This window comes from Netta rufina (assembly GCF_964035555.1).
Source record: "Netta rufina genome assembly, chromosome: 10".
In the NCBI taxonomy this organism is placed as follows: domain Eukaryota; kingdom Metazoa; phylum Chordata; class Aves; order Anseriformes; family Anatidae; genus Netta; species Netta rufina.
Genome location: NC_140133.1, coordinates 9,537,718 through 9,549,311, shown reverse-complemented (window position 1 = coordinate 9,549,311; position 11,594 = coordinate 9,537,718). Strand labels below are relative to the sequence as shown.

The 11,594-nt window shown below is 49.3% G+C and overlaps 1 protein-coding gene across 2 annotated transcripts in view; it reads left to right on the top strand.

The window, feature by feature from the left end:
- Nucleotides 1-6,192: 6,192 nt before the first annotated feature.
- Nucleotides 6,193-11,594, top strand: part of CACNA2D2 (calcium voltage-gated channel auxiliary subunit alpha2delta 2) — a 168,741-nt gene continuing 163,339 nt past the window's right edge. For both annotated transcript variants that reach the window (XM_084292996.1, XM_084292995.1), the window contains exon 1: nucleotides 6,193-6,368. In XM_084292996.1, the coding sequence (XP_084149122.1) occupies nucleotides 6,253-6,368 (116 nt within the window). In that variant the 5' untranslated portion in view covers nucleotides 6,193-6,252. The remainder of the gene's footprint in view (nucleotides 6,369-11,594) is intronic.

Here is an 11,594-nt window from a genome sequence, read left to right as displayed (position 1 = left end):
ACTTTGTAGGGAAAATTTGCTCGTGTAACTCGATTTTTTAATGCCACTTTTCTTTCTGACATTTGTATTATAGCCAAAGGCAGAAGGTGGAAGACAATCTAAAATAAGAGGCACACCCCTATGGAATTGGAATACCTTCCTTCAGCCCCCTGCTGTATTACAAACGTCTTGTTTGATGTTAGGAAAACCACTCTGTGAGCCCCATATCTCAGTTTCCTAACGGTAACGTGGGAATTACACTTCTTGTTTCGGAAGTGGTGGGAAGATAAATCTGTTAAAGACTGTGAGATGCTCAAATGCTGTGATGTGGAGATGAATGTTAGACAAATATGCAAACAGAAGGCCTCCGAGATCCCTTTCCATGGATTTTGCTCAGTCCCTTGACAAACAAGGATCCCATTTGTAACCCCAGGAGCTGACACACAAGGCCTGATTTTTGGGTGGGCTTTAAACCATTGTGGAAGTTTAAGATCAAGGCTGCAGCATGACAGCAACGGAATTTCACTTCAAAGGCAAAGAAGCACAAAACTGTGCCAAAGTCTTTATTTGAAAAACTCCCAGAGACGTTTCTAAGACAGATTTTCTGTAAAATCTGTTGCATTCACAACTACAGAATGTTATGATCTAGCACAAAAGTTTTTATAGCTACTCAAGTACAATAAAGGAATCCCAGGCTCAGGCCTATAAACCCTCTTACAGAACAGCACCAATTATGATATTTCCTACATATAACTCCTTCAAATCAGCAGCTATTTCTGTATCAATTGGGCATTGAAAAATTATGCAGGAATGTTGATAGTGCTGTTCCGGGTGTGGTAATGCCTATTGGATTCATGGACTGTTATTTTTTGCCCTATAATCAAAACCCAATTAAAATACAGTTTTGGGGAAGAATTGTGAGCCACATGGATGGATTTCAAATAATTCCCAGCCACGTGTTAAAGGGCTTATTTATTAATATTTTTAACACGCTTTATTCTGTCTCCCAGCTATGTAGCAGTGTGCTCTTTGCTGTTTTACAAACTGTAACTTACAATGACGGTCGTTATTATTCATAGATTCATAGAATTTATGATTGTAAAGGATGATTAGGTGATCTAATCCCACCCCCCGCTTAGCACAGGCCAGGCATCTCATCCAGTTACTCCTCTGTTGAACCCAGTAAGTTGTGTTTGATGAAACTGGATCTTCTGGAGAGACATCTTTTCTTGACACGAGGAATTCAAAAGGCAAATAATTCCTGGATAGTTCTTCCAATATTTAAACATCCTTATTGTTAGAAAACCTCAGTTCTGCACCTTGTTTCTAATTTGAATTTTCTGGCTTTAAACTCCAGCCATTGGTTCTTGTAATATGCCTTTTTCCACTAGATTAAGAAGCCCTTTAAAAACTGCTATGTTCTCATGATAAAGGTACTTATATGATCTAATCAAACCACCGTTAGGTCATCTTATGAATTTAATAATTAGAAAAATCTATTTATTTTGTAGAAGCACTTAGAGGCCCCAGTCACAGAGCAAGGCCCTGAGGAACTGACAGCATTTAGGGCTTGGTTTTTAGGAAACTCACTTAGGAAACTTCACTTATCTTCTCTGTTATGGATTTCTAGAGTGTCCTTGGGCACGTCACGCTGCTCCTCTGGTTCTCAGCTGCTCACCTATAAGATGCGAACACCAAGATTTCCTCTACAGCATATATATGTTAACAACTGCCAAGTGCTGGGGGAACAATGTTAGTCGCTGTGCTGCGCACAGTGGAAGCACTTAACAAGACGGCAATCCTTAATCATTGTCTAACTAACCGAAAAAAATACCATCTGCACGTTAGATATGGGTCGAGGTTGAGTGTCTCCTGTACTGAGCTCTAAAACAAGTGCTGATTACTGTTGTGAAGTAACCGTGTTTTAAATTAAAGCAACAGTGAGGCATGACTACATTAGGTAACGGAGTGCAATGCTGTGTGACTCGATCTAGTGCTGACCTCAGCTGTTTCTCCCTCACATTGTGCAGAAATGTTGTTTGGATCCCAAAGATAAATGATTCAGTGGCAGATGACTTGGGTTTGAACTGAAATGACTGACCGAATGCCCCCCTATTTTTTTCCATGCCACATCTGCACCTTGAGCACAGGTACGGATAAAAGCTGGAGGAAAACACTGTCTTCAGCTGTCCCAGCTGGAATAGCTTTCCTCTTATCCCTATACTGTTTCTTTTCCATCCGTGGTGGTATCCTCAGGACTCCTCTTTGCTTTTACTTGCAGATTCTTACTCGTTTCTGCTCAGAAACTCTACAACCCCTAGGATGCCGTTTCCTTTCATCAATGGGTATTTCCATGACTTGTGGTAAGGACAACAGGTACTTATGTTTTTATCAACACTAAGTGCCTTCTTTTCTTCTCTTGCATGGCACTATGCAAACCCATGCATTAGCTGAGTAGCTCAGGGTTAAGAACCCAGAATGGGAAGAATAAACCTCTAAAGTCAGGATGTGTATTAGCTATTATCTGTTGCTCACTCTTAATTACCCGTTCCTTTATTTGTCTCCCTTTAATGGGATGTCAACCACCATTTTCCAGCCTCTCACTCAGCAGCTGATTTGCCAGGAAGGTAGGTACAGGCACACGTTTAGCCATGGTGGGCAGAATTGTGCTGGCAGTTACACAAGTGTGGACCTGGGCTAACCCCATGAAAATGCTTCAGGTTTCAACTGATATAGTTGCCTGCTCGACTACCGTCAATGAACCAAGCTGGGTGCTTGTGCCAAAGTGCCTGAAGTTGAAGCCTGTGTGTCGGGACACTGAATCACCTTCACGGGAGGGTCCTGAGCAGAGCTGTGCTACCCCGAGGTGTGCTGTCATCTGCCCTGCAGGTGCCCACCAGAAGTATACAAGTGGCATCATTTCACTGTAAATTACTGAGGGGGGTGAAATGAATAGCTACCTGCTTGCCGCCTCATTCCTCTCACTCCCTCTGCACAAAGGGGATGTGCTTTGTGAGGACGGTGTGGATGACTCTCCCTTCTCACACAGGTCCTGCATGAAAGCGCAGCCAGGGGAGGTCCGGGGCCTCTCCACACTTGGTTTACTTGAAAGAGTAAGGAAAGAAACATGCCCATGCAGCGGTTACTGACTGCAAAGGCTCACATTTTTCCTGTGAAAGAATCAGTCAGGGTAGAGTTAAACTCACATCTCTCTAGCATTCACCTGCATTTGCAAATAAATCAGCCATAAGAACAACTTAGACAGCCTCCACCTACCTGGCTTCTCCACTGAAAGACGTGGGAGAATGCCAGTGGTGCTGCCTGTTTTTCTGCAACTTCTGTCAGCATTTCAGGTATCACACTGAATTTCGCAGGATCCTGTAGAGATTACAGTGCTTTCATTGCAACTTTAGGCTGATTCACATTTGCTCTGAGAGCCTACACTGGCTTAAAAGCAGCTCTGGAGGTGACGGCTTAGGGCAAATGAAGCCCACATGGCAGCTGCAGGCCCAGTTGGCAAGCCTTGGTGGTGCTTGGGGCTGCAGCTTGGACAGGGCTTCACAGAAGCTGCAGCATAGCAGCACAAGCTGCAGAAAATGTGAAGGATAACGTAGCAAGGCTGTTTTTCCTGTCATTCACTGTAGGGCAGAAGATAACTCCACTGATCTGCCCCCTCCATTCTAGGGCATCGTGGATTTTGAAGGTTTTTGGCATAAGGTATTTATAATATGTAGAGTTCTATGCAGGTCCTGGATGTTCCTCTCTTGAGTGCACAGCTTGGAAAATAAAATTACAGAATTTTTCCAGGTGGTAGTAAAAGGAGCCCCCGATAAATTCATACACATTTGTGCCCTGAGAAACGGGCAGTGGTTGTGAGGTGACAGGGTTAATGCAGCCGCATGCAGGTGTAAACCAACACCTCTTCCTGCTGTGTCCTGGCTAACTCCATCGTTGCCCCTTTACATTTAGGACTGTTTCCAACCAGCTTGCTACTACCCAGCCTGCCTGGTTATGGGCTGCAGAGATCACAGCAACAAGTACAACGTAATAAAAAGCAGTTGAAATAACAGCAAAAAACAACTGCAACAAACCTAAAACAAAATGTCCATCTCAGCAGTGCAGGACTGTTTTGTTGTTGTTGTTCTTGTTGTTTTGTTTTTAAGGGACATTTCAGGTGAGGCTTTCCTGTTAATAAACCCACACAGCAACATTTGAAAGTAAATACTTGTCATCTAGAGGTCTGTTCCTACTGTAAGACTGCAAGGTCAGATTGTGCTCTGAAGGATACTGATATCTGGATTAAAACAAAACAATTGTGGGGATTTTGGAGAGCCACATCCCAGAGAAATAAATCACCCATGCAGTTCGGCGTGTGCTGGATTACTGTGCCTGTGATCGAGAGTTGCTCTGTACACACGCCGTTTAAGCACAGCAGGCTGGAGCACCCAGCACCGGGGCTGCTGCGTGCATGCGATGCATTTGCAGTCATCGAGCAGCCAACTGCTGAACGCCAGGCACTTGGAAAAGCAGCTGATAGCCATGGCAATACAAGCTGTGTCCCTGAGCTTTTCCTGCAGGACAAAGGATCAGATTGCATTGTGCAGAAAATCCCATTTTATAAAGGATGGTCTGGCAATTGCTGTGCTCCCTCGGAGACCTTGGGTATCCTGTTAGAACAGGGACCTGAAATCTGGACGCTGTGGGCCCGTATCTTGAGTTAAATTTTATTTTTTGGACAGATAGTAGCTCACGTCATCTGGGAAAGAAAATACTGGTGTGACAGACAACAGAATTTATTTTTCAAAAGTTTGGAAATCCAAATTCTGCATGACAAAGAGCATTTACCCGCTGCTGATAACTGTAAGCAATGGACAAAACGTTTACCATATTGTTGCTCTGTTTCCCATGTATACACTAGAGATTACCCACTTACCACTGCTGAAACATACTTGGAGGTTGGAAATTGGACATTTTGGTAACTGTGATTTCAACTGTAATGACCCATACAGGTCATTACAGGTACCTTAAAGGAGGCTGTAGCGAGGTGGGGGTTGGCCTGTTCTCCCACGTGCCTGGTGACAGGACGAGGGGGAATGGGCTCAAGTTGTGCCAGGGGAGTTTTAGGTTAGATGTTAGGAAGAACTTCTTTATGGAAAGGGTTGTTAGACACTGGAACAGGCTGCCCAGGGAAGTGGTGGAGTCACCATCCCTGGAGGTCTTTAAAAGACGTTTAGATGTAGAGCTTAGGGAAATGGTTTAGTGGGGACTGTTAGCGTTAGGTCAGAGGTTGGACTCGATGATCTTGAGGTCTCTTCCAACCTAGAAATTCTGTGTGATTCTGTGTGTGATACTAACCATGTTTCAGCTACATGTGGCTGTCGCAGCAGAAATATAGGATGCAAAAATGCCATGTCCTGAAGGGCGTGCAAAGAATAGCCACAGCCTGCACACGGTGCAGGAGCTGGAGAGGGAACACCGAAGTATTTGCTAACATTTTATTGAGGCATTAAGCTCCTGTGCGCATCCACCTCTGTGTTGAACGCATCAGGTCAGTGCCTGATTCTTTTGGAAATTCACTTTTTTGGATTCAAGCATGGGTTTTATGCCGGCTTCCAACACAACTTGGGCAAACGACAGCAAATGTTTCTTGCCAAACATTTCTTTCGCCCCTCTGCCAGAAGCCAGACACCACCTACGGGGCCGGGGGGGGGGGGGGCTCAAAGGACCGAACAACCCCAGGCCGGGCCGGGACTCCCGGTACCGAAGCGGGCCCGGGGCTTGAAGGAGATCCCCGAGTGGGGATGTTGGGGATGTTTGGGGATGATGGAGGGGATTTTGGGGATGGGGGGGGGGGGGATAAGGCAGCGCAGGCGCTGTGGCAGCAGGGCCGGAGCGGGGCGGAGCGGCGGCGGGGCCGTGCGGTGCCGGGCCGGGCCGCCCGCCTATTTGAGGCAAAGTAGCGGGGCGCGGGCGCTCAGTGCCGGCCGTGAGGCAGCGGGCGAGCGGCCGCCGCTCGGTGCCCGCCTCCGTCCCTCCCTCCCCTCCTCCCCCCGGCCCTCCTCCTTCTCCTCATCCTCCTCCTCCTCCTCCTTCTTCCCCTCCCTCCCCTCCTTCCCCCCCCCCCCCCCTCCCCAGCACCGCCGCGCTCTCCGCACGGGTGCTGGCGGTGTCGGTGCTGCTGCTGCTGGTGGTGGTGGCGGCGGCGGGGGGAGCCGCCCCGCGGGGCCGCCTCTGCCCCTTCCCCTTTCCCCGCCGCGCTTTTTTCATGGCAACATGGCGATGGCGGCTCCGACCGGCAGCGCGGCGCTCTGCGGCCACCTGGCCCTGCTGCTGCTGCTGCTCCTCGCCGCCCCCGCCGCGCTCGGCTACAGCTTCCCGCAGCAGCACACGTAAGTGCCGCCCCCGGGACACCCCCACACACCCCCCCCACGGCCCCATATACACCCCCGTTCACCCCCACACACTCCCGGGGGAGCCCTTTTGGGGGGCACCGCCGCGGGGGTCGCCCGGCTGCGGGACCGGCTCGGCGCTTCCCGGCTCCCTTCGGCCCCCCCGGGGGGTGCGGAGCGGCCCCGAAGTTAGCGGGGAGCTCAAACTTCGCCGCTGGGCTGCCGGGGTGTGTGTATGGGGTCTGTATGGGGTCTGTATGGGGTCTGTATGGGGTGTGTGTGGGGCGGGGGGCAGCCCGCTGGGGTCCCGGGAGGGAGAGCCTTGGAGCGGCCGCACGGTGCCTGAGGTGCCCCGGTCGCCACCGCAGCCCCTGCCCCCGGCCGGCGGGGCTGGGCTATAAATAGCTTTTGGGGAGAAAAAGAGCTTTTTTGGAAGTCGGCGCCCGGGAGCCGGCTCGCATCCGGCGATGTCGGTGCCCGGTGTCGCCCAGGGGTGCTGCGGGAGGCGGCCGGCCCCGTTAGGAAATGCCGCTTGGTGACACCAAATTAAAAGGGGGGAAGGCAAAGCAGGCAGCCGAGCCTGGGCTGGCACCGTGTCCTCACAGCCTGCGTGTCTGGAGGGGGAGAGAGAGATCTCAATGACACGGAGTTAATCGCCGCGGTGTCGCCTGTAACTTTGCGCTGCCCCGGTGCACGGCCGCTGCTTTTTGCCCCAATCTTCTCCTCAGTTGTGATTTCCTTGGGGATAGGGATGTGATACGTGCGTATGTCACAAAAAAGTATTTTCCGGAGCCTTTTAGCTGAACGTCTCTCGTCGCAAAGTACGTTTCTACAGGCGTGTGTTGAGGCCTTCTGCTGCTAAGCCTTCTTCTCAGGAGAAGCGGCGTTGTTTATTCGGGAGGGCTGTAGCTCCCCGAGGTAGTGGCTGGCTCCGCGGCAGGCATGGTGGTTGGGGCTCCGTCCTTCAGAAATAGCTCCCCTTCCCTCGGCTTCCTCCTGAATTCTTTTGGGTCTCACATCCACATTTCTAAACAGCTTTGACCTTTGGGAGCTGGTGGGGTCCCTTTTCTTGCCGCCAGGTAAATGCAGAAATTCTTCAGAATAAGACCCTGAGAAATGTCTACCTACAGGGGGAGAGGAGGGAAGGGGACGTGCCAGTGCTCTGCCAAGTGCCACAGCCTCACAGCCTGATCCAGCGTTTCTCTCGTACCAATAATCCTGCCTTCTAAGAGAATTCCTATAGAAGTAGCAGGGATTATGGATGTGATGAAGCGCAGATGAAGTTGGTGGGATGCTTTTAATATTTCAGCAGCTTTCTCAGGGGTTGTAAGCTGTTGCTTTTTCCTCTTGAATTCTGCGTGCAGAATCATATTGCGGAATAAATCTCTTCTGGGTACCAGTTTACAAAGCAGAAACGTGTTTTTTATTTTTTTGTTGTTTTTTTTCTAACTGCAGAAAGTTTTTCAAGGAAGGCTCTTGTGCCAGGAGAGACATCCTTAGGAGACGTGTAATTTGTAAATAATGCATTGGCCTTCCCCTCACCCAGACTGATGATTATCTGTATTGTTCTAATAAACTGTGCCAGCTTTTTAGCCAAAGCAGTTTTATTTCAGATAATTTGGTGTGGCTTACTAGGAAGAGATGTTGTGCTCTCTGGTATCAGTGGTGCTGTCCACACGGGCCTGGTCCTGTACTAAGAGAGGTGAGATGAGTAAAAACCAAACTTGGTGGTGAAGCTGTACTGTTGGTAGCTTCTCCCAAACGGGAAGGAATGGTCCTAAAAAGGCCACAAATTTTGCATGTATCTTTGGTGGGAAGTGATGCTGACGGACTGCGTGCGGGGAAGAGGCACAGAAGGGACGTGAGACCTCAGCTTGACCTGGTATCTTCTTGCTTGCTTTATTCCCCTTGTGACCTGCTTTGTGAACCCAGAAAAAAAGAAGAGTCACGAATGGATATTTGATGATGATGCACAATCGCTGGGCAGTAGGTTAATGCCTGTAACATGTGGGCTGAAACGCCTTGTGCGCTGTGCCCTAGGGCCTCAGTGATTGTTTCTCGGGAAAGAAATATTTAATGGGAGAAAGAAGTGCAATGGTAGCTGGCACCAGCGCTCAGATAACACTCTTTAATTGACTGTTCCCCTCTGAGTAGTTCCCTTTCTGTGCACTTATTTTTAAAAGTGTTGGATAGAGCTTAAATCATTTTTGAAAGGTTTTTTGGTCAGAAGCTGAGTTGTGCTGGTGAAACGGGCTGCTAAAATCTTCCAGTTACGAGCCCGTTTTCTTCTCCTTTAGACAATGCACCCTTGCAACAACAGCAAATGACAGAGCGTTGATTAGAAACCTTGTTTGTCGTCGGAGTTTTTCTACGTGAATCACTTAAGTCATGTTTTACTGTAGGGCTCTCAGAAATGAGGCTGCTTTTTTTAAGCAGTGCCGGAGCCGGTTTGCTCTGACCTGCATCAGACTGAATGATTAGGGTATTTTGCTAGGGGGGGATCTGGGGGGTTAACAGACTTTTTTTTTTTTTTTTTTTTTTTTTTTTGCTTTGCCACATTTGTGTTAATTGTTGTCAGTGATTTCTGTGCATTGATTCTTGGTTTTGTCCTCGATAAATCTCTGCTGTTCCACATTATCTCTCCTCCTGGGTAGCATGGTTTTAATCATCTTATGCCGAGCTAAGGAAGGCTCGGCTCAGCCAGTTGTCCGAAGGGGAATTTCTCATTGAGATTTAAAAAGCAAAATCCCAGATTGGAACAAAACCACTTGGGCGGGCATGTTAGGTGATGTCCAGTGACTGGCGAGGCTCTTTTCAGGAATGGTCACGTAGGAGAATACACGTTTGTGTGGTCAATGGGATTAGTGGCTGTGGAAAGAAAAGCTGTTGGTTGCTGTTAATTTTTCTTGTAAATACTACACGGAGGGATTCCTGTGGCAGCACAGCGACAACCTCTGCTCGAGTTTAAGAGGTTTGGTGTTAGGAGACTGAAAGCCTGGTCAACTGGGGGAGTCCTGCACCTGTATTGCCATCTCTTCTTGTTAGCAAGTGGCAGAGAATGTGGTTGCTGCCTGGGGAGGGAATGACCCCTCCTCACTTTGCAGAAAGGCTTTTTGTCACTTGGACTTGAAAGAAAATCACCATCTGCTGGAGGGTGGTGAGCCGTTTGCCTCTCATCATGAGGAAGCAGGTGTGTGTGCAGAATGGCTGCATGCTCGCTGGCGATGCCAGGCTTTGGTGCCGCGTCTCTGGCTGCTCAGCACGAGGACAGCGGGGTGTCTGCGGGGCAAAGCCTTGGCCTGGGGACCAGCATCCAGTCCTGCCCCTCCAGCACGAGGTCTGGGCTGGTCAGATGCGGACAGCAGCTCTGGGCAGCGAGCTCGCAGTGGTACCAGTGCTCTGCCAGATGCGGAGCCACAGAGGCTGCTGCCGAGATGGGTAAGGCCTGATGGGTGCCCGTCACCACTGGAGGGTGAGCTTGAGGTTGCCTCTACCAAATTAATTGCTTCCTTCCAGCAGGCTTTGATTTGTGCTCGCCACTTCACCCCAAATGAGGTTAACGATGCTGGTAGTGATGGCACATCTGGGCTAGCAGGGCTTGAAATAAATAACTCCATCAGGACTGGATGTTTCAGGGTTTGCAGGATGCTGTGTAGGGGGAGCCCTGTCTCTTGTTCTGCTGCCCGCCTGCTGTGCAGCCAGAAAATCTCTTCCAATTATGGTTTTGATGCTGGGGAAGGGAACTTGTCTGGAAAGGAGCGGAGAGGAAGTGGGGAGATGGCCCTGCTTGTCTTCAGCTCCACTTGGCTGAGCAGAGAGACAGCTCGCAGGGAGGGCGGCCTGCCCGTGGGACTGACAGACAGACAGACAGCCTCGCTCCTTCTCTCAGGGCTGGGTGGCCTCCGTGGAGGCACAGCCACCCGCTGTGGGCCGTGCCTCGGTGGTGGAGGCCACTTTGGGGTGCACAGAGGCACTCAGAGCTGCCCGGAGAGAACAGGGTGGCAGCTGGGAGAGGGCCGTGTGCTGCTTTTGAAGTAATTTGCAATATTTTTTTTGGCATTATAAACATTTTCTCTCCCCTCCCGTAACCAATTCTGAATGCTCCCTACTCAGGGCTCGCACTGGGAACAGCTGTATATGAATTCCCTTTTGGACATAAGAAAGGAAACAGGGACAGCTTCCCTGAGAAGCGGGCAGCTATAGCACAACATGTCAGTGTGCACGCTGTCTCAATTATTAAGCGTATTGCTTGAGATAACTGGCTAACGAGGCCTAACAACTTACTTCAGACCTTCTCAAGGTTGTCCTGTGCCTTTTTCCTTCCTGCCCTTTCCTCAGCACGATAACTTCTCCGGGGCAGCAGGGCAGGAAGCCTGCTCCATCAGCACAGGTGAGCATCGCACAGAGCTGGGCACAAAGACCCTCTTCCTGGCCCTGTGACACCTCAGCCCTGCACCCTGCCTGCAGGGATCCTCTTCAAGATTGTGGCTTCAGGAGTCTGAGTTTCTCAACCCAGTGTACACACTGAAAAAGAGTTGGTACAAGCTCTTAGGAGAGCACGGGGGTTCCTACTGAAATCAATAAGGCTTCTGCACGTAGACCTGAGGGTAGAAACGGGCTGATGCGTAGTGCTTGGCAGGCACAGTTCAGAAGGTTTGTTGTAAAGAAGCTGTGCCTGTGTTGTGTGTGTGTGTGCAACAGCCCCTTGAAAGCTGAAGGTGGTTATGTAGAGGCTAAATGGAAACCTGAGTTTATCCTTGAACAACCCCCCTGGTGTTTTGCTTCAAAAGCCATCAGAAAGGCTCTTGAGGGCTTAAGTGCTGGGGCATCTGCGCACGGTAACATTGTACATGTGCACAAACCGTAGAATTTAGACTTTTTTTTTTTTCCACCAATGAAATATTCAAGTGGATGAAATAAAAGAAAAAGTCATAACCAAGCGAAATACTTGAGTGAAATATTCAGCAAGAATGGACAGTATCTGAATGTTTCGATATTTACTTTTCCAGGAGCCTCTCGAAAGCAAAATGTGTTTTGTTAGCAGAATTATTCTTTCCTGTCTGGGGTGCTGGTAGTACTTTGTTTCAGAACTGTTCCTGTAATCTAGCCTTCATCCTCAAGTTTATTATTGCTGCATTGCATGGTGAGTGGGGTTGTTCACAGTGTTGTTACTGGAGAGTTGCTTTGTATCAACAAGCTATTGGCATGGCTTTATTTGGGCTGAAT